The 24561-nt window shown below is 36.7% G+C and overlaps 1 protein-coding gene across 2 annotated transcripts in view; it reads right to left on the bottom strand.

The window, feature by feature from the left end:
* DMD (dystrophin) overlaps positions 1-24561 on the bottom strand; it is a 2214577-nt gene that overhangs the window by 1262486 nt on the left and 927530 nt on the right. For both annotated transcript variants that reach the window (XM_027607979.2, XM_027607980.2), the window contains exon 30: positions 9376-9537. In XM_027607979.2, coding sequence (XP_027463780.1) covers positions 9376-9537 — 162 coding nt within the window. The remainder of the gene's footprint in view (positions 1-9375; positions 9538-24561) is intronic.

Below are 24561 nucleotides of genomic sequence, written 5' to 3'. Positions count from 1 at the left end.
TTTCAGGCAGACTGGACAATCTCCTATTTTAAAACTCTTCCGATAAAAAAAAAAAAACCACTATATCATTTTCCCTGATATTATGATCAATGAAAAAATAATACCATAGAGGAAAACACTGAAAATAATAAATTTAATTCAAAGAAAAAGGATTTCCTGGTACTTGGCTACCAGATCGGTAAGATCTGCTAAAAATGTAAAAGCTGGGGTGCCTGGGTGGCTCAATTGGTTAAGGATCTGCCTTTGGCTCAGGTCATGATCTCGGGGTCCTGGGATCAAGCCCCACATCTGGCTCCCCACTCAGTGGAGAGTCTGCTTCTCCCTCTCCCTCTGCCCTTCCTCCCTGCTTGTGCTCTCCCTCTCTCTCTCTCTGTGTCTGAAATAAATAAAATCTTTTTAAAAAAAGATGTAAAAGCTGTATAATTTGAGTTCTATTTTCCCCCAAGATAAACATCTACCAGGATATGGGTGAAAACTGTTTGAAGAAAACAAACGAACTGATCTTGTGAAGTTGTCAGCTTGGATTTATATAAAATCAGTAATTTCCAACAAAAAGAAAATGAAAGGAAGTAGCAGATCAGGGCTAATGATTTAGAACACCCACGTACACTGTAATAGGAGTTCTCAGTCTAATACCTTTCAGGATCACTCGATATTTTTTTCTTCATCAAGTAATATAAAGCAAATTATGACTTCACGCCACTCCCAAGAAAAGACATGTGACAATACTGCAATTATGTTTATAAGTAGCACAACACAGAGAAAGTAGGAAACAACAATGGAAATAGAAATAACCATTTTTCCATTAAAGATGATAAAGGGCAAATTATAGAGCTAAAAATTAATCAAATTTTAAGGACATTTCCAATATAGCACTTAACCATTAACTGAGAAGAGAGCAGGCCTTTTCACCAGGATTTACCTCATCAGATCATTCTCATGTATCAAATTAATGACAAAGTGGCAAGCAAAATGAAGCTGTAGCTGTTGAAAGTATTTAATGGAATAAAGGACACTTTCTATCAAATGACTGCTGGAGCTTTTATGATATCAAATAAAGAAAATGATTCCAGAGAAAATAACTAAAATATTTCAGAAAGAAAAAATATTAGAAGATGTCATGTCGAGACGATTAATGGAGAAATATAACACTATTAGATTAGTCATTTTAAAACAAATCACAATTCCGAAAAAGAAAAAGAAGAAGATAGCAGGAGAGGAAGAATGAAGGGGAGTAAGTCAGAGGGGGAGACGAACCATGAGAGATGATGGACTCTGAAAAACAAACTGAGGGTTCTAGAGGGGAGGAGGGTAGGGGGATGGGTTAGCCTGGTGATGGGTATTAAAGAGGGCACGTACTGAATGGAGCACTGGGTGTTATGAACAAACAATGAATCATGGAACACTACATCAAAAACAAATGATGTAATATATGGTGATTAACATAACAATAAAAAATTAAAAAAAATAAAAATAAAACAAATCACAATTCCGAAATTGCACCCTCAAGAAGACGAAATGGCCACATATAATATGGACTCACAAAATTAAAGGAAGAAAATGTACTAAAGGATCTGGGATTATTTGTACTTTTAAAACATTTGGGAACATGAAAAAAAGTGCACTAATTATGGTAGTGGGCAAAGAATTTTGAAAAGTTTTAGAATATACATTTGAATATTTTGGTAAGTACAAAAGAAAGGAGAGATTCACACAGTTTTTTTTTTTTTAATTCCTGTTTGTAGAAAGATCCTGTAGGTTAATTAGACAAGATAGAAAGTATGTTACCTATAAATTAAGCTTTGTCAGATGGAGAAGTTTTGATTTTTCTCAGGAATACGCAACAGGCCAAAGAGCTTGTTGTATTATAACAACTTAATTAGAGGCTGTTTTCAGGTGTGTGAAGCACTTTGGAACCCAGTACATATTTAATGAGTTAAATATATACATAAATGTGATTGTGTGTGTGTGTATACACACATATACATATATGTGTGTGTGTGAGTTTATGCCATAATGGCAAACATTTTAATAACACCAAAATAAACTTAGCTTTTAACTTAGTTCAATTCTAAGTACTTTGGTGGAGCTTTGTGTTAAGAAATTTAAGAAATCAGCTGATGGCCATCTTCTTCTATCCCCCTCCTATTATTCTGATAGTAAATTTGGGGACAGAACCATTTAAAACCAAAAAAATGAACACTCTGTGGAATTATTATTCCCTGTAATACATCTGAGAAATGATGCTATTCATAGTTATAGTAATGATAATGATGGTAATGATAACAGAAGTCCACTATAAGTCTACATTTTCAAGCAATTATGATTACTTTTCAAATTAGGTAAGTGCAAGGACAAAACTTTGGGAGAAATCTGTAATACTACCTAGAAATTTGAGGAAGTATAGTGGCTACAGGTTAATTTTTTGCTTGATAGAGAGCTAATTATCAAGGTGGGGAAAGCAGATCTGAGGCAAAGTCCCAGCTTCAGTGAAAATGCTTTAGACATGGAATCCATTAAATATATCCCAATATGAACAACTGAAATATTACAATATTGCTCTGTAAGGTCTTACAGTGGACACCAGGATGGTCAATGATAAAGAGCCACCATTTAAGTTAATTCCAGGTTATTTAACATAATTCCTCACATTTCACCTTTGACTATACATCTAAACAATGGACTAAAAAAGTTGATGGTAAACTGAAATTATTTTTTAAAGATTTTATTTATTTATTTGAGAGAGAGAGAGGAAATGAGAGAGAGCAGGAGCAGGGGGAGGGGCAGACAGCGAGGGAGAGGGAGAAGCAGACTCCCCACTGAGCAGGGAGCCTGATGGAGGCTTGATCCCAGCACTCTGGGATCATGACCTGAGCCAAAGCAACGCTTAGCCAAACTGAGCCACCCAGGTGCCCCTGAAATTATTTTTTTTTGATATACTATTTGAGATATTCTCTATTACATAGTCTCTTTCAAAATCAGCTTTATCGAGGTATAGTTTATCTACCATAGAATTCAATAAATGCAAATTCAAGAAATTTAACAAATTTAGAGTCGTGCAACCACTGCCACGATTTCATTTTTAGAACATTTCTCTAGCTCCCTCAAATGATCCCATGTGTCCATTTTCAGTAACTTCCTATCCCCATCCCTTCAATTAATAATCTAGCCTCTTCAAATATTTTCCTAAGCCTAAATATTTGACTTACCTACCTCATTAAAATATGGTAATGATCAAAGAAAACAATGCAGATGCTTTGAAAATAGTCGCTATTCACAGGGTATAGTCCTCGAAAGGACTGGAATACCTAGAAAAGCTGGAATATTTACTTTTCACTAATCATTCCTTCTCACGTGAAAAATTTTATTGTGTACTACTCAAAGTATTTTTAAAGCGCTGTGAAGTTCTAAAACTTGGCAGCATCATAAAGCACTATGACAAGATATTGTCATGCTATTATTTTTTTTTTTTGTCATGATACCATTAAGTCCCATTTTTAAAATTGTTCTTGATGATTATGGTATACTTGACTGGTCAACAATTCTTTGGTTTTCATCTTCCTTTCCTGCTATCTTATGGCAAGACGGCAAAATCCATTTGGGGCTTGTCCACTATTTAAAAAAAAAAAAATAGCTCCTAGCACATTTGTCTGGCACGTATTTAGTGACTAAATGTGGTAAATCTTTGTGGAATTGAATAAATTCACCAAATACTTATTGAGGATCTGCTACGCAGTCCTGATCTTTTACAAATTGACTTTTGGTGGGTAGGGAATTGAGGTCCACAGGGAAAACAACAATAACAAAACTAATTAAAAAATAAACAAGGAAGTTTCAGATAGTCATAAATGTTACAAAGAAACTACAGCAGTGCCTGTGATACCAAGTGTCATCTGGGTGTGCATTTTAGATTTATAATTTCACTGTCAGCTATTTTGGGAATAAATATCTGTTTGTATAAGAAAAAAAAAAGAAACAATAGGTTGAATCTAAATTCAGCTTCAAAATATTCAGAGTACTTCAAGAGTCTTCACTGAGACCATAGCATGGCGCAGCTAGCTTCACCTTTTGTATTTAGAATGGGTAGTTTTTCACAACCAGATATGCTATAATTGAACTGCAGGATTAAGATGTACACTTTTGAATTTATAATATAAAAGACATCTATTTCTTTATCATTATACATCCTGTGAGGACATGATACTGTGCCATTTTTTGAAATATAGTCAATGATATGTAGTACATTTCTAATCTTTTGCATCTTCTGTAACACTTGCTTGCAATTATTTCCCACATTATTAAACATATTGAAATGGTAACAGTCATTATAAATTGGCGACTAATCAGTTCTATACGGTAACACACACAGGTAGCATTGCAATGTTAGAACAGATTTAAAATTAATTGTATTATGTTTATCATCATATTTATATTGCTAGGTAAAAAGAAAAGAAAATATTTCTGCCACGCCTATGTGGGGTTTAATATTAGAACCCAAATGTCTGTAATAGATCTCCATATTCTCCTTCTACGGTTAAATTATTCCATTATCACATAAATCCTGAATGAATTCTGCAATGAGGGTTTATACTAATTCATAAATCAGTGAAGTAGGCTGTAAAGTTAGACTGTTCTGAGTCGTTTGGCACTCAAATATGCCTATTTACACTATAAAAGTCTTTTTTTTTATCCTATAATGAAATCTTAAACTTAATCTGATAGACCAAAATCTGCATTTAGATCTTTATTTTTTAAAAGCCATTGGTTTTGATAGTCTGGAATGCTTACATTTAAAAATGGCCAAATATATTTAAACTGAGTTATAAGATTTAGCTTCCATAAACATAGGAAGACCTCAATTATAAATTGTTTTGATGTGTGGCTAATGCAGTCAGCTTAAATTAACAGCTTTCTTTAGTAAAAAGAAGATCCCTCTCTTCTATTTGTCGACGCTAAGTTTTAGCCACATTGCTAATGGGATGGGAAAAGAGATGGCAGGAAGAAACTTGGTCTATAGTGGAACCAGAGTATCCGAAAAGTCCCAGCTTGATGAGTGAAATATAGGAGGGCTTTCTCTATTGATTATGAAGTCCTCTCCTTTGATGATAATCTGTTTCCTAAATTGCCTTGAATTTTTTCCCCTCTACTCATGCACATAAATCTACTATGTGGGAGATGTTGCAAAAGATGGCATCAGGAATCTGCAGGACAAAAGAAATAGTCGAGCCACTGCAATCACCACTAGGCAGCCCACTGCTTCTTGTGGTAATCTTAGTGACGCCATAATATTCTCTATAAAGTGTGCATCATCAATGCTTCATTATACAGAGCATTTCAACAGGTACCCATGTTGGATTTTTCTTACATACTAGAGATTCAAAATTATGAAATTCCTGATATAATTGGAAAGAAAAACTGTAGACTGAAATACCTTCGTAATTTTAAGAACTGCAGACATTAAGGTGGTTATTTGCACATGATTATCTTGGCTCCTACAATCACTGAGAGGCACATCCAAGGTGAATGGCACATTATGATATGTGGAATTAGGGGACAAAGAAGAAGAAAATAAGAAAACCAAGCCAAGTTCATCTTCAAACATCCATGCTGAAAATTCTACTTGCCTGAATTAATTCATTTCTGCAGGAATTCTCAGCTATGTTTCCTCCTTTATTCATTTCCCATAAGAGTAAGGGGACAATCAAAATAGAAGAGAAAGTCACCCCAACTCCCTCCCATTGAAATCTCGACAATGTCATAGGTGTGAATATCAAAGAGTAAGTGGTGAGAAATGTGATGTGAGGAAAAAACTGTAGAACATTTCAGCCATGACCAATAATGAACGCTCTAAAGTCGTTCTCAACCTTTTCCACATGTGAGAACACTCGGGAGAATTTCCAATAATTCTGACAACTGAGTTCCCCCCAGAGATTCTGACATGTGGGTGCACTCTGGGAACTTTTCTTCCAGATCGTAGGTGCTAAAACTAAATCTGTGTTTCAGTATGTTCTGCAGGACACTTAAGGAGCAAATAACTATATTCATGATATGTGTTGCTTTGCAGTTATATAATTTGATGAATTTTTGTACTGTAAAATTGTTCTTGAAGAAGCACTCATTGGTTTTTTTATATTTTAGTCATACTACTTTTGAAATAGTTCTTAAGTTTCTGATTTCTGTACCTAGAAGATAAATTTTTCTATCTAGAAGAATTCCTCCCTTTTGCTTTACTCTATTTGAATCAAGAGGATGTTATTTTAATTTTGTACTTTAATAAAAATCTTGCTTTAAATGGCCTGGTATTGGGCAGTTGATGCTGTGGTTGTACGATCTAAGATTTTGGTTTAAGTGTTACTGACTGAAAAAAAATACTCCGGTCACTGTATGCTCTGATATACTCACAATATGTAATCCTACTGTCTCAAAGGTTAGACTTTACTCCTATGAGCTCGTTACTAAATAAAACAGTAAATATTTTTAATCTGATTTAGAATTGGGAAGGCCCAGTTCTATAATCATAACAGATAACTGATCAATGAACATGCTGAGGCAGTGGGGAGCTCATTTCTGCCCTATAGTTATAAAGGCAAATGTAATACAAGAACCCATCTTGATCTACGTCTCCTTTTATAAATAATAAGAGCATACCTGTTAGAAAGTTATACACATTGCGTATATGTTCGTAATACTGAGAATTTGTTATTCCTGAGAATCTCAATCTTAAAAGGCAGAAAAAGAAGGCTCTAGTAACAGATTTTAATTTGGCAGCAAAACTACCACTGCACCACACGGTGGAGACAGACATCCACAAATCTGTGTGGCCGGTGTGTGACAGGAAATCTGAGCACGTTATTTAAGAGGACCAAATACAGTAATGGCATTCTTTTTGTTTGCCCGGCTTCTCAGTGATACACTAAAACAAGCACTCGGTTTCGGAAAAGGGAAAGCTAAGTCTACCTAATCTTTTAATTAACAATGAACTTAGATGGAAATTTAAAGAAACAAGTTGTTTTGTATTAGTACAAGCCAGGAAAGTTAGCCCCCCATGATATACATTTAGAAAAAATGCCATTTTGGTGGCATTCTTAGTGGCTTCTTTGTCTGGCAAACTCTGCTTATGTTCTTACTTCACAGACAGTCTCTTTACTCTCTACTTGTCTCTTGCAAGAGAGTTTCAAATTGAGCTTCAGGAAATGTAATCCTTGAAGTAAATCTGAATACCTGATAACTCTGTTTGAGAAAACAATTCACTTGCTGTCATCTTAAAATAAAATCTTGGAGAAGAATGTTTTTCTTTCTTTTGGGTGGCCTGCATTTTCCAATATTATATATTACCAGTTGGGGGAATCAAAGTCAAGAATTATCTTGAAAATGCAGGTGCAACCAGAAATGCATGGAAAACGGATTTGCGCTTGTTAGTGCTGTAAAAATCCCCCTTTCCAAGTAGATTTGAAATTTCTTAATTGACTTGTGTGCTGTTATTTGCAAGTATTTTGAACTGTTATAATTAAAAACATTTTTACTACAGCTTTTTTTATTTGAAAAAATAAACAAAACACTTTATATTATGGTATTAAAAACTAGTATGTTATATTCATGTTTATGGAATCCTGCATTCATATCTAAACAAAAAAGAACACTCACAGTCCACAACCTTTTCAACTAAACAAGTTTTTTTTTCCTAAAAGCTCCCATTTGTTTCTAAGACAATAATAGCTATTGCATATCTCATACTTTCATATTGTTACTCATACTTTCATTCTGTAAGCCTTAAAAAAGTTATATATTTTATAGTACAAATGCCCAATTTTAATATGTAATATTTATATTGTTCAAAATTTCCCTTAATTATATTCAGAAATTTATGAGCAGTCTTTAATCAAACATTCCTCCAAGTTTAAGTCACTGAATTAAAAAAAAAAGAAACAACTCTGTTCTGCCTTTAGTTTATAATCATGAAGTTCTTCTCAACTAAGTAATAATTTCCCATTCCTGTCAGGTATTTTTCTAATTGGGACAGTCTTAGGAAGAGTTAATGGTTGAGCACTGGACTAATGTAAGCCTGAAGGAATGCATATACCAGGGAGCTTAAAAGCCTCAACAGTGTTCACAATCATCTCCCATTTACGATTTACACTTGTCCCAGTGAAAAACTATCATGAGGATGCTGTCATCAGGATTCCCCTAAACTATACTTTCTTCAACCCCTGTTGCAATGGTCAATGAGGACACCCTGTGCCCTGGACTTTGTAAGCCTATCAAAACCACCTGTACCCTGCCCCATGTTCTCAGGGACTTTGTGGTCAAACTTTGACAATATGGTAAACTACCTCATGCTATTGTGTATAACGATGCTCTGGGTACCAATCAGACTATGATTCAGTGCACTATAATTGCACCGTAACCATGATCTGTAAATCCAATACTTAATCTAAAAATTCATTTTAAAATGAAAACATTCAGGCTTCTCCACCAATTACTGGGGAGAGGGCCCTTGGGATGGGTAGATAACCTAATGCCCCTCACATCTTAACTTACTTGTCTGAATTATCTGTGGTTATTGGATTCATAAAATGTACCTAAGATTTGAAAAGTAGTTACATTACCTTACTACCAGAAAATTCCAAAGATATTGAAATAAATAATACCTATTATACTTTACATATATTTAAAGTTATTAAAAAATAGAAATATAGCATTTAAAAAACTACTTTCCAAGGTGGAAGTTAATTTAGATATGGCGTCAATTTATTCAGTATAAAATTAACTTAGACTTATTTTCATTATTATTTTAACTCTCATTTTAGAAAAACTGCTTTAGCATATTTCATAATTTGGATTGAACAGAGTGGGATGTGTGAGTACTTGTGAGTATATATGGTATGATTACCAGTAATAAATGCAAATTTACATCTCAAATTTTTTGCTATCAACTACCTATGAAACATCACATGTAGAACAATATAGAGACCATAAGACTTATGATTCCAAAATAACAAAGATGAGTTGATAATAAAATATTTGAGACTGCATTTCTAATGGCACCTTAAAAATACCTTCTTTACAATTTACATTCTTAAAAGTTTCCCTCTAGCTTAAGTATAGTTTGAAAATAGTGATTAACAGCAGACTTCCAAATGCTATTTCCCTGCCTTGTAAGTGTCTCTATTTCAAATTCCTCTATTACATACTTTAAAAAATAAATCTTAAGAGTGTTAACCTAGAGGTCTTTTTCCCTCCTACCTCCAGACAGTCAAATCAGTCAATCAAATAACCCTCCGTACAACTAGTTGACTCAATTTTAACTTAGAAATTCAGCAATGTCCTGTTCCGATAACACACCAAGTAACAGTATCTCATTCCCAGTTTACTTGCCTGGGCTTCTTGAGGCATCTGAGCTGCGTCCACTTTGTCAGCAATATAAGCTGCCAACTGCTTGTCAATGGAGGAAAGGGACTCCTGAATTAAGTGCAAGGATTTTTCGATCTCCTGGGCCGACTGGATGCTCTGCTCAAGCAACTTTTGCCTCCTCACGGCCTAAAGAATAGAAGGAAGAAGGAAGCAGTTCAATGTTTACTCACAATAGTTTTCCTGCAATCCTGCCACAAAGGAAATGAAGATTCTAGACTCCGTCATAATCACCTTTTTGTAAGATAGATTTCGCAGCTTCCTGCCACTCATTCAGCTCCGCTTATAAAAATAAAAATAAGAATAAGAAATAAGAATTAGCACACAGAACTACAGGATCCGGAATCTCTGCAGGACAAAAACCACAGAATTATGTATATCAAGGAATGAGGCTGGGAAAAAAAAAAAAAAAAACAGTAGTGAAATCATCTGCGTCGTTGCAATCTGTCGTTCTCAGGCCGAATGTTCCTCCTGATCTCATTATATAGTTCAAGAGATTTGGTTTACTTAGAATAGGGTCATCGTCATCACAATCCAATTCAAGATGGATAATCCACTTCCACCAGTGAGACACATATACAATCTGTTCAGAATCAGCTCCTTTCAAAAAGAGAATTCCAACAACCATCTGGTTACGGATTTATTTTAAATACGATTTCTACCAGTTTTGCATGGGCTTCCCCCCCCCCCCGTTTTCTTTCACAATTTGGATTATGGAAATCACTTGTACAATTGGATCTGTGTTACTGCTGAACTGGAACAAATAATAAGTATCCTAATACAGCTGCAATTAATCTTGATTGTTACTATAGGTATGATTAAGGTAATTTAACACTTTCCAAATATAAATAGCATGCTGAGCAGCCTGCACAGTCTCCCTTCAAGGACCTGTTCACCTTTAGAAGAACAGTTCTATAAGTGAGGACTGGGACAAGCAACTTACTGAGAATTCCTTAAGTTACGCATCACAGCAAGCATCTGTCTGTATTATATGATGTGCAGACATGATTTTCTGGTATAGGAGAACTACCTGTCCCACAGACTATGAGCGGGGTTTTAAAAATGACCCCGCTTGTGAAGAGCACAGCGTAATATTGTCACATCACTATCCTATACACCTGAAGCTAATGTGACACTGTGTGGCAACTACACTTCAATAAAAAATATAAAAAAAAACATAAAAAATAATATATAGTGGGCTCTTTAGCTTAAAATGTATTAGAAATGCCATTATTCTTTAATGAAGCCAACTTGGAACATAGCATTACTCAACTATGACTAAAAGCTAAAAGAGCTGCTAAAAGAGCTGCAAGTCTTACACTACGACACGAGTGGGAGGGCATTCTTGGTATTTCTACCTGGATCATAAATCGTTCTCAGGATTTTGCCTTAGCCTTTCCTTTCTTCTCATTCCACCCACACCTCTAGTTTCGGTTAGCCCTCTTTCACTCACAACTCTCAACTCAGTCTCCGGTCCAGATTTCCCCCTCGATCTCCACACGTGCATATATATATTGCCCTTCTTGAACTCGACAATTCTACTTGGACATCCCACAGCAACCAAAACAACAGCATGGCCAAATATGGACACATTTTGGGGCCCCTTCTCATCTACTTCCTACCTCCCCAACTTGCTTTTGCTCTTGCTCTGTATTTTTCCCCATTTCAGAGACTGGCAATTATTCACTGATTTATTAGGCATGATTCTGGATATTTCCTCTTCCTCTATCATGTCCTTCACCATTTTGTGTTTAATCAATCAATTCCCAATCATTTCTTCTACCTCCTAATATTTCTTGATTCCATCCTTTTCTCCTGCCCACTGTCATTACTCTACTTGGGGTCATTACCATCTCTTGCCTCAAATACAGTACAGGCTCTTGGCTGGTATCCTACCCTATCATTGCCCATCTGTGACACATCTATAGTATATTCTTCCTAAAATGAAATGGTGGTCCTCTGTTTAAAATCCTCTAGTGAGTATTTATTTTCCTGAGGATAGATGCAATACTCTTTAATATGGCTTTAAAGTCCCTTCATAGTCCCTGCTGGACATAGTCCTTGCTCGAGCTACAGAGAAATTTTATTTTTCATTCCCCAGCATACATTATGTCTTTCTTGATACTTGGTCTTTTTATTTTTTTAAGATTTTATTTATTTATTTGACAGAGAGAGACACAGCGAGAGAGGGAACACAAGCAGGGGGAGCAGGAGAGGGAGAAGAAGGCTTCCCACCGAGCAGGGAGCCCGATGTGGGGCTTGATCCCAGAACCTTGGGATCATGACCTGAGCCGAAGGCAGACGCTTAACAACTGAGCCACCCAGGTGCCCCTTGATACGTGGTCTTAAACATGCTACTCCTTTTTCCTCAAACAATTCCACCCCAACTTCCTTTTATTGGCTAATTTACCTTTATCCTTTAACTCTTGGAAACTTGGGTATCTCCCTCACCAGGTGGCTGTCCCTGACACCCTATGTTCTCTCTTGTACTTTGTATTTCTGGCTCAATATGTATCACACCATATTGCATTTTCCCATTAATTTTGTCCTCTATTTCAGACTTTAAGTGCCAATAAAATTAGAGACTATGGCTGCTTGTTCACTGCTCAATACCAGCTCCTAGAAAAAAAGACCAATACTTTTGTTCATGACTGAATAAATGGTGTAACAAGGTTTTTTAGTGGGGAAAACAGAGAAGTATTCAAGTAGTCAAAAAATTGGATTTAGAAAAGAAATTGGGAAAAAAGACGCATCCTTTGGAGAAGTCCTTCCTGTGTTTTTGCTTTATTTTGGTGTTTTTGTTTTATTTTGGTGTGTTGTGTGCGTGTGCTTGGAATTAAAACTATCAGAATAGGAAAAAAAAATAAAAAATAAAGAAAAGTATCGAGAATAGGATGGAACATTATTTACAGGAAACTTTAGTCTACTTATATTAAAATACTTGCTACAAATCAGTGACCAAGACCTTGGCCTGTAATCTAATTCAAATGCAGTTTCCCCTTTCTTCAGTCAAAACTTCAACGAGAAGCTACATCACATCATAATTCAGTTAACAGTGCTTATGGCTATAATCAGAGCTGTCTGTATTTTACAGGAGAATGTCTGTAGCCTAGCCAGACTTTCTCCAGAGAAATGGATCCCTAATGATAAAATTTCACCATTGTGACAGGTGGCTGGAGAAACCTTCCAATCACAGCATGTAGTAATTGCCTACTCAGGCATTGTTTAAATCTGGTCCTTTATCTGACTAAAGGCAGAAACAACCTACTCTCCTGCACACATCTGTAGAATTTTCATATAATTGAATAGGATATAACACAGCATAATCTTAAACCGCCTATCTAGCCTCAAAATTATGTTTAGAAATCTAACCTTTTCTATTCATGAGATTCTATGGATTGAAATAAATGAAATGACCTAAGAGATGATGGCAGAGTTGACCTCAGGTAGGTTGGGTCTTTGCTTGGCCTGGTAGTCAGTAAGGGAGACCAATACACATGGATTCTTTGATCATCTCAGGGAGTGAAAAGCCCTGATGTCAATCTAAGCCTGCAAAACTCTTTGAACTAATCATGGCATAAGCTGCCTTCTATTTCTAAACATCTTATTAGGCAAACCTTGATGGGGGGCCAGGCCTGTGGATTTTCTAGGACCCTCTGGTCACTCGACCTGCGCTATCTCATTGAACAGAGTGGGTAGGCAGTCCCAAACCAGACTCAGATTTTTGTTGCTGGTCCAGACTATAGCTTAACTATTTTTTTAAAAAGATTTTATTTATTTATTTGACAGAGAGAGAGAGATAGCGAGAGCAGGAACACAAGCAGGGGAAGAGGGAGAGGGAGAAGCAGGCTTCCCGCGGAGCAGGGAGCCTGATGCGGGAACGGATCCCAGAATCCCGGGATCATGACCTGAGCCGAAGGCAGACGCTTAACAACTGAGCCACCCAGGCGCCCAGACTATAGGTTAACTATTGTTTTAAAATGTTATACCATGCCTTCGGCAAACTCTCTTATCAGTAAGATGAATCATACAGCTAGACAAAAACAACAAATATGAGGAGAGTTACAAAGATATTGAGAGGCTGGCCATCAACAACAAAAATACAAAAGTAAAAAAGGGAATCCTAATGATGGTTACCAAGGAAATAGCATAATGAAAAAAATTTTATTTCGGTTTTCAGAAAAATTCAAGGAAAACTAAGTTAAACTAAGCAACATACATGGAAATATATTATTATTTCCTCGAAGTACTCTAGAGTATAAAATCAAAAACTGACTTTTGTTGGCAATGGACAGTTGTCTCCACAGCGAATTGTTTTTTACATTTCTATTTTATTAAATAATAAGCTTTGTGCCCCAAAATTACAAACACTTAGCAATATGGCTAAGAAACTGTGGAATAACGAATTTTTCATTCTGGTAGAATAAATTTCTCATGTGAAATAAAAACCGGGAATTTGAACCAAAATAAATGTATTTAAATATGAATGCAGGCTTAAAGATAGAAAAAAAAAAAACATTTCACATGTTATCCGAATAACTTTTTACAAATCATCATTCATTAAAGGAGCTATATGTCCTCGCTATACTTATTAAAGGCTCTATAAAATATAATCATTTTTATTTCATTTAATGCTAGGTAAGATCATGACTGCAAATGAATTAGGAATGTGGGTGTTCTCGCTATTAAAATAGGACTTTCTGAGACATTAGAAAGATACATTTCAGGGTGCCTGGATGGCTCAGTCGTTAAGCATCTGCCTTTGGCTCAGGTCATGATCCCAGGGTCCTGGGATCAAGCCCCGCATCGGGCTCCCTGCTCAGCGGGAAGCCTGCTTCTTCTCCCACTCCCCCTGCTTGTGTTCCCTCTCTTGCTGTCTCTCTCTGTCAAATAAATAAAGTCAAAAAAAAAAAAAAAAGAAAGATACATTTCCCTTACAGTTAACCTTCCTAGCCAACAGCAAATACTTATTAAGCACAAAATATTTTGCAGAATCGAACTATATACATAGTCTCTCACTATAGGAAGATAACAACCAAACTAGAAAAAAATCTAGTAGAATGCAAGGATACAATATTTTTCAGCCTAAGAAAGAAGAAAAACAAATCTATACTTTATGAGTAAAAATTGCCAGAAAAGTGTTTCTGTCCAAAATTCCCTTATACTGATGTACTGATGGAATTCTTCTCTTGGTTACATACCATACCAATTAAAAGTACATATCTATATATCTCTCTCTATATATTTGCTAAAATAGAAATTCCTGAGAAATTTAATTCACTATATAGCATGAGTTAGTTTGAGGCCACAAAAATAATTTTCTTCCAGTATCTGTGGGATCTAGGGTTGGGAATGGGAGAGATTTTGTCATTATTTTGTTTCTTCTTTTAGGAGTATGTGTGATTGTTTTATTTGCTTTTGCTTTCTGGCAAAAAACTGGGGAAAGACTTGATGCCTGGATCTAATTGTGGAGGAGGTTTTCACCAGGAAGCCCTTTGCTGCGGAATCCCTTGTGAAGGGGTGTAAGAGTGTTACAAGTCTTGCAGAATGGAAAACACGAGTGTGCAAAAGATGCACTTTAATGTCTTAGCATCTTTCACAAACCTTTTTTTAATCCAATTACTCAATAAATATTTCTTGGTTGCTTACTACATGCCAGGCCAAGGGAGCTCTCAGTTTTGCTTTGTAAATTGCACACAAGATACAGGGTTAACATTGTAAAATTTATCCTTTCATTAGCCCTACCTAAAAAAGGGATTCTTTTTAGTGGGCTGAGATTTCGAGAGACACTTGCTTTTCAGAAGTCCAGACTGTGGATTTTCTCACCGATTCTTGCCTATTCCGCTTCAATTTTTGGAAACAAACACACACACAAACAAAAAAACTTCAGGCTCTGTGACAACGAATTACCTAGGGATTCTCTAAATTGTTCATTAAAATTTCTAGGACAAAGGAAAGAGATGTCAGCTCATTAAAAAAATGGAATACGGTTTATGATCACTTTGTAGTAAAAAAATACATTTATTTACTGTTTATAAGTATTTGTCATTGAGACTAGACATGTAAAATAGTTTGACTTTCATCATTGTCTTATCTTCTTTTCGCTAAGCAATGAAATAGAATAGGCATTGTTCAATTAGGCCTCATTTCCTTGAGTGATTTTAGTAGTAGATGAACTCAAGAAAACTATTTCTCAAATTCTGATGCAAATAAAGCAGCTACAAATTCTTGCAGTTTCTGCTTGAGGGAGAGCATTCATTGGTCCCATATTGAATGCCACTACCTTGCACAAAATAGAACAATAACGAGTTAAGAAGTGTTACGGACAGTGGCTGGAGGGTGGGAGTCCTGTAAGAGATGTGCTAAAACCAAATCCTATTCCTCTGGCTCTTCAGAACTTAACATGGAAACCAGAGAAGCCACTAATGTGCATTATTTAACAGCCTCACCTCACTGCACATACAGACTGTCCTTCATCAAAAAGTTCTATTTTCTGGAGTCTCAAGTTCAATGTGCCAATAAATTAATGCAACTATTTCCTTTTAGTTTTCCTTTGTCACTTATTAAGAGGTTGTAATTTATTCAAATACCAAGTAAGAATATTCAATTTGACTGAATTATTTTGGTGAGTTATTTGAGAGCATTTTTTTATTGAAGTACAGACGACACACAATGTTACCTTAGTTTCAGGGGTACAACATAGTGATTTGACAAGTCTGTACTTACGTTATGCTACACTCCTCACAAGTGTAGTTACCATCTGCCACTATACAACGCTATTACAGTACCATTGATTATATTCCCTATGCTCTACCTTCCGTTCCCATGACTGATTTATGGCATAACTGAAAGCCTGTACCTCCCCTGCCCCTTCACCCATTTAGATTAGCTGTATCCTCCTAACTCTTATGCAACTTATAAGCTATTCTTAGTCTTGAACTGAAAACAGTGAGTCCTAAGTTCCTCTTGTTCTAAGAGATGGAAATAAGTCTTTTCTAAAAACTTAGGGATGACATCTAATTACCAACTTGGACTCTGCTTATGCAGCTGAATGCGTTATTTGCTTTCTACCTAAGTATAAAAGAAAAAAAAAATTGGATATGATGGCAGAGTGATGCAAGGGAGCAGCCTGTACTTCCTAAAGCTTGGTGTGGCAGAAACGTTTCCATAGGTCAAGTAGACAGTGAAAAAGGCAGCCGTGTTTGAGTTGTCTAGCAGAAACACTGCTTAAGGAGCAAGAGTACTCCATGATGAAGAGGCTTGAAGATATTTTCACTAAGCATGTTTTTCTTGTTAAAGAATTTGGAAGACAGAAGAGCTTTTATAAGACCACTTAAAGAGCCTACACTTGCACCCTCCAAAAAGTCAATACTTGTGTCCTTGTTATATCATGAACACTACGAAAATGCTAGTTAACAGGAGACATTTGCCGACTTTCCTTCACTCCTACTTCTCAGGCCCATGGAGAATAATGGGACCCAGATTAGGTAAGGAAAAGTGATGGTGGTATAGAGAGGAAACTGATCACTCTTCCCTTTAACTGCAGGTCACTTAGGCCATAGTTTAAGATTGAAATGGAAACAGTAGAATAACATTGAACTAAATATGAGATTGAAATTTCAAGCTGAACTAAGACGGCTTTAACTTTTTAATTTCACAGAGCCTGGAAAGCAATGGGATCTATTCAGGATGCCCGTAAGAAAAATGAAACAACCATCAACTTGAAGCAAAATGTTTCATGTTTCTGTCCTACCTGGTTCAAACTATACAGCAAACTACTGTCATAGTCAATGAACTCAACACTTGATAAACTGAGGTAGAGGCAGAGAATAAAAGATGGATATAAGGAACAGTTGGAATGTGGCCCAGGGAAAGGTAAGAAATGGTTTCTGGAAGGTGTGAAGAGATAAATAATGAAGGGCCTAGGAACTATCTTTGAAACACTGAGAATCATGGTAGCGTGGCATGATTAGAAGGCTTATAAAGATAGAGCAATGCCACTGGCTTATACAACAGTCAGCAAATTTCACATTTTATACCTATCTAGCAAGGTTATCAGTATGGACTCCTGCTGCTATCAAATGCAACACTTTGCCTACTGATGAATAATTTCAGTGAAGAGCCTGTTAAACTTTCCGAAGGATAACTTCAAAGTCTTTAAGGAGGCATAGCATGGCATGGCCTGAAAATGTCAGGAATTATTTAAGGAGCACTAGGAATGTTCTATTTGTCTCACAAACACATTCTCTCAACTTTTAGTTGTTTAGAACTGACAGGAGGACATCCTCAAGGAAAGTGAAACTTGAGGAACACCCTGGACATCACTGTAGACTCGGACCTCTTTAGGGTTAATGAGAAAAAAAAAATTCATTTTTCATGATTTTGTATGGTGAAAGGAAAATAATAGATCCTCACAGAGTTGCATGTAACATTTCCAGATCGTTAGGTGTGCTTTCAGCAGGCTGAGGAAATGCTTCTCAAAAGGAATCCAGGCAGTCTTTCCCACGAGGAATTAAATGGAGATTTTAAAAATAAAGCAGAGGGGAGAGGAGAAAATTTATAGCAGGAAAGACAATTTACAACTGCTCACTGCCTCAGCAACCATCAAAAGTCTCACTTTGTTGCCTTTTTTTATTTTCAAATTAGTCCTACTTTTTCCAAAAGGAGGTCCCACACAGTGTTCCTTGGACAAGAAAGACCCCCCAAAAAGCCCCATAAACCAAAAACCAAAAACAAAACTTTGTTGATTTAAGCCACTCTAGATTTAACTCTTGCGGGGAATTCTGGCACGATTAGTTCTGTGGCATGTTTATTAGCATACGTGACAGGCTACAAATAATTACAAAGATGTACACAAGTGTTTTGTATATATATTCTTTAAATATAAAAGAATGTTGCATTATTTATAAGGGTCACCTAGAGTTGTTTTTGTTAAGGTTACTTGGTTTCAAACCACTGGGTAGAAAAAGCCCCAAACCACGTGCATGGAGCTGCCTAAAATTTCCTTTACAGGTAAAGATTATAAATGTTAAAACTACTGGGGCCATGTTTAGTTGGAACTTCATCTGTTTCAGGTTTCTGCAGGTCACTGAAGTTCTTCTGTGACCTCTGAAGGAAGCACACTTGAAAGCAATGTTTGGGAATCACTTTATCAATGGAACTTGACATCAGAGAGCCATCACTTTCAAGTAAAGCATTGATAGAATGGTCAATGAGCTGTACAGTGATATATCTAAGATATTTCTGGATGTTTTCCGCATCCATTCATCTTCATGGGTAGACAAATGAAATTGGTCTTCCACCCTGACAGGAACAAACCGATGCATTATTTCAGCTTCAAAAGGAAGTGCTGGAAGTATCATACAGTAAATCTAGAAGGAATCTACAGTGTTCATCTCCCAGCCTTTTCAAGGTAACTTCAGAGACCTGCCTGGTCAGCAAAGCTTCTCTGGTGTAATGGCAAGGTGCTCTCTGATCGCACATGTGGTCATAATATGAAAGTCTAAATGTTAGGCAATTAATAATTTACTGATATTGTAAATAATTAAAATATCATAGAGTATTGTCCTGATACAGATGAGTGAGACAGAATCGGAGCCTAGGGATAAATTGGGTCAGTGTTGAGACCACACGCGTAAGTAACACACAGAGTCTAGGTAAGAGTAAAAATCCAAACCTTGGGGTAAAACCAAGTTGTAGAACAAAGCAATAAGTAGAGGTCAGAAACACAAGTCAGAATGTAGCCACTGAGAAACTTAGTTGATTTCTGGCAATTGCTTCTATTACCCCAGGAAGTCAAAGACGCAGCGACTTTTCCATAATTCAAGTATAGGTAGGGAAAAGGCAAGGTGCCACAATTTAAAAAACTGTAGCTGGTGCTTCCAAGTTGAGGTATGCAGGTCATCACCCAAGTAGAGAAAGCCTCTAGTGACAGAGAACCCATGAGACCAACTGTATATAGACTGGTAGTTGTGTCAACTTATCATTGAACGACATGCCACTTGGTGCTCCTTACATAAGGGCAGTAATCTCCAGCCAACACAGCGATGTAACAGAGATCTCAGAGTGGAAGACCTTTTGGTGCTAGTCAACTTCTCCACTCGGGAATTCAGACCCTCAGGATAATGAGCAGACACATGGTTTCTGGTTTCCTGGACTTGAGATGATGTGTGAGAAGCACATCTGTCGCACCACCTTTTACAGAGCAGCTAAGGATGGCCACAAGGGTTGCCTATAAAACAGATTTCAATCTTCGGTCAGGTAGTCTCAAATGTAGCCCCAATAACCTGAAATGGTTCTTTCCTGATGTACGTTGGACATCGGTGCAGGATTTCTTTTACTGTGATGGAGGCCCATAATGGTCTGACGCTAGTGTTCAGGTTCTCTTGAAATAAAATGCTCTAGACTCTGTTGACCTATATGGTCAATCATCAGTGGAGTTCAATTATACTCAGACTGTGGACTAGAAGTAGTATCTGAGAAACTGGAAAACTTCTCTCCTGGGATGTCTGGGATGATCCTTTTTAATCCTTTCCATATGCATGAAGATTAAAAATATTTATTTATCACACATACTCCAGATGATTGCCATGGTTCTGAATAAGTTGAAGTGCAAGACAGAGTGTGTTCAGGGCTTCCTGTCACCCCACTCATTCACACCACACTGAATAATTCCTCAGATCTAGCTGAGTAGCTGCAATGAGCACTATTTTGTCCTAAGGTTATTACAAGGCTTCCCGATCTTTTGTTCTCCATGTAGCTAAGATAGACAAGACTGCAGATTTGTAGCAAGGAATTACTGCCGGGGTCTGTGGCTCTGATAGGATTCATTTGGCTGGGCTGTGCACCTTGAACAGCAGGAACAAGATGGAGTGAAAAGCTGCATTTCCTTTCGCTTGCCAAATAGGCTGTACAATTCCCGAGCAGTACACTGGGAGTACAGAAAGAAGACTCCTGCGTGTGGATATTAAGCATGGGAAACATAAACACTGGCAAAGAGGTGCATTGCACTCAATTCTTTGTTGGAGACCAGGGTCATCTGTCACTGAATGCTCTTGTGAGATACTAAGCTGACTGAAAGAGACATAAACCATTTTCCGACCTCCTCTTACCTCTATCTCCTCTCCCCAGTGGCACCTTACCATCATCTGGACATGAAAACCATTTTGCTGGAGCTGTTTTAAGTGAGAGAGGAGCAACCAGCGTTCAGGTGGTGGGCACTCGCTTGCAGCGTTCTTGCACTTGTCATAAGTCAGATACAGCTAAAGATTAAGTTGCGGACAATATCTACCACAGCCATGAAGGACTGCATAGTGTCTTCCAAACTGGTCCAACGGGGAATGTCTGTTCCATCTAGACTTTGGTCTAGGAGGAAGAGAGGTGTAGCATATCGGGGAACAGAGCAATGCACTTTCCATGCCATCAGCAGTTTGCTGTGGCAGCCTGGGAAGTACTCATTCTACTCCAGCAGGGAAATGTAGCCTTGAAGGAGAACTACTCTTTTCCCCTTCTTTTTTTTAAGATTTTATTTATTTATTTGGGGGGAAGAGAGAGAGAGCCCACACAGGAGGGGAGGGGCAGAGGACGAGGGAGGAGCAGACTCCCCACTGAGCAGGGAGCCCCATGCAGGGCTCGATCCCAGGACCCTGGAATCATGACCTGAGCTGAAGGCAGACACTTAACTGGCTATACCACCCAGGCGCCCCTTATTCCCCCCCTTCTTGGTTTACTTGTTCAGGAGTCGAAAATGAGCTTCATCTCTGAAATAAAGAGATCACTCAGCTCTAATGAGCAGCTGATGGACATGAAAAAGGTAATGGTCCACATTAGGAATGAATCTGAGGCATAGGGCACCCTAGTAAAGGGGACTGCCTTAAACAATTCATGCTCAGGTAAGGGTCAAGTCCAGAGTTCTCAAACCTAAATAATCATCAGACTGTAGAGCAAATTTTCAAAATACTGTTCCCAGTCTCAACCAGATTCTACTGAATTAGAAAATCAAAGGGAACTGGGAGGGAGTATGCTTAAAGTTCCTAGACTCTTCCATCTGTGTGATTTTGATGACTTGCCAAATTTGAAATGAATTATCAAGAATTAAATTTGAAAGAAAAGATGCAAAAAGAATTATATAATAACAGTTAAATGCAATTAATTGGGCTCACAACGGAAAAGAACAAAGGGCAGAGTACTATTAAATTAGTCATTTCTCAATGCAGATAGGAAACTTGGTAAGGGAGAGGCAGTAAAGCAATTCTCCAATTTTAGTGAATACTTTGAAGGAAATTTTCTAATGAATATTTACATTCCTATGACTTAAAAAAACAGCTTGATGAACTTGAAAATATTTTTGTTCCTCATTTCATATATAAATTGCCCTGATATACTAGAATACATTGTAAAAATATGTTCTTGAATGTCCCTCTCCCATTTCCTTCTTTAAAAAAAAAATGGACAAATAATTTCAGGGCACAGTTACCTAAATATTAAAGAAGAGTTTTGATAATTCAACTCAGAAAGTCTATGAAGTGGCTTGAAAAGAAAAGAGTTTTAAAAGGGGCTAGAGTGGTCAAAGGAAGATGGATGAACTAGATGGACCTATAACTTGAGAATAGTATTCTATGTTATAGGAAGTAAATATTTGTTGTAAATTATAATGGGTCATAAGTGAAAGCTATATACAGCTTTCATTAAAAGAAATCAGAGAGGGAGACAAACCATGAGAGACTCTGGACTCTGGGAAAAAACCTGAGGGTTACAGAGGGGAGGGAGGTGGGAAGATGGGGTAAGTGGGTGATGGGTATACTAAGGAGGGCACATGTTGTGATGAGTACTGGGTGTTATATGCAACTAATGAATTGTTGAACACTACATCAAAAACTAATGATGTACTATGTGCTGGCTAACTGAACATAAAAAAAGAAACAGAAAAACTCCAGGAGTTTTTATGAAAATGTACACAGATAATAAAATTAAAAGAAAAACCTCTACTCAACAATTCATTCCTAAAATGCTAATTTACCAACCCATACTACAGATCTAATTTTTGTAATTGACCAATTTTTAGGCCTTAACATACTATTTTTTAAGATTTTATTTATTTGACAGAGAGAGAGTGCAGAAGCAGGGGAGTGACAGGCAGAGGGAGAGGGAGAAGCAGGCTTCCCTCTGAGCCGGGAGCCCAGTGCCGGGCTCTATCCCAGGACCCTGGGATCATGACCTGAGCTGAAGGCAGATGCTTAACCGACTGAGCAACCCATTAAGTGACTGAGCCACCCGGGTGCCCCCAGATTTTTTTTTAAAAGATAGATTTATTTATTTATTTGTTTGTTTATTTATTTGTTTGTTTTAGAGAGAGAGAGAGAACACACAAGCTGGGAGAGGGGCAGAGGGAGAGAGAGAGAAAATCAGACTCTTCACTAAGCATGGAGCCTGACATGGGGCTCAATCTCATGCCCAGAGATCAGACCTGAGCAGAAATCAAGAGTCAGATGTGGAACCGACTGAGTCACTCAGGTTCCCCAGATTTATAGATTAACTCCTTCTTTTGCTATTCCAATGTTAAAGGAAGGAGTTCAACTACCAAATTATAAGAAATTTAAGGGTGAGATATGTTCATACTCATTTATAAATATTTTAATGCCCTTCCCAAAGCAGAAAAATTTACCTAGAGTGAGTATATAATACTTAAATATTAATTAGGTAGTAAAATAGAATGCATGTATCTGTGTCTGTGTGTGTATGTATATATACATATACAGAAATATAAATATACATACATATATAAATATATGCAAACATACATATGTATGTGTGTGTTGATGTGTCCCTTTGTCTCTGTATCCAAAAAAAGCTAATACGTTATAGTTGGATACATACAGATAAGAAAATTTTAACTATCTTTTTTTGTTTGTTTTTTATTTTTTTTATTTTATTATGTTATGTTAATCACCATACTTACTATCTTATAAAACATTTCAGAAATGTCAATGCAAATAGCCAAGAAAACACTATTTATTGAAGCAGGGCAAATTATATTTAAAGATAATGATAGAATTACTACTTACAAAAATAATAAATAAGTACATCTCCATGATTCATAGTGATTAAAATAAGAATGAAACATATTTCCAACAACCTTTGTTCTTGTGAAGGTTACATAATATTTTAGTTCCTGTGTTTATAAAATAGAGGGGAATTAAATTCAAAATACAAGATGCATGCTAAAATATTAATAAAATCAAGAATCAAGGTAATTCACGTTAATTGATGGAAGGTAAAAGAAGATACCTTTCTCAGATAAAAGAAGATACAGCACATAGAGAAAGAGAATAATTATTTTCTAATCGAAAAAATAAAAAGGATATACTGTCTTGTCTGTTTTTCTTACATTAATTAGGGCTGGACTACAGGGTTTATTATCTATGTGTAAGCATTATACAGGTGGGTTTCCCCCCCACCAGAAATATAATCATTCTTGTCCAATTATTCAATTAAAATTATTATGAGAACAACTATGAGCATAGTCTACTACTCAGCTCAAAAAATGAAGTCATCTTGAACACAGATGTTGGCATAACAGTCTGCTTATGGTGCAATTTTTTAAAAAAAAGATAATAGTTTTATCACAGAGCATTCAACCTAGAAGACTCAAGAATATGTGCTATGGTGAGCACTGTGAATTGTGTAAGATTGATGAATCACAGACCTGTACCTCTGAAACAAATAATACATTATATGTTAAGAAAAAAAAAAAGAAGATAGTAGGAAGGGAAAAATGAAGGGGGAGGGAATTGGAGGGGGAGATGAACCATGAGCGACTATGGACTCTGGGAAACAAACTGAGGGTTCTAGAGGGGAGGGAGTGGGGGATGAGTTCGCCTGGTGATGGGTATTAAAGAGGGCATGTATTGAATGGAGCACTGGATGTTATACACAAACAATGAATCATGGACCACTACATCAATAAGAAAAAAACAAAGACTCAAGATATCCAATATCCTTTCTTCCACTCTAAGGAAAAAAAGCACCAAAATCAAAACAGGAAAAAATGTAATTCTAGAAGCTATATCCATTATTAACACACTAAGAATTGATTTTTTTTTTAAATTCTACCTTTCAAAGTACTATTTATCATTGGTTAATCATACTCAGCAA

Source organism: Zalophus californianus, chromosome X (genome assembly GCF_009762305.2).
Source record: "Zalophus californianus isolate mZalCal1 chromosome X, mZalCal1.pri.v2, whole genome shotgun sequence".
Lineage (NCBI taxonomy): Eukaryota > Metazoa > Chordata > Mammalia > Carnivora > Otariidae > Zalophus > Zalophus californianus.
This window is presented reverse-complemented; position numbering and strand designations above follow the sequence as displayed.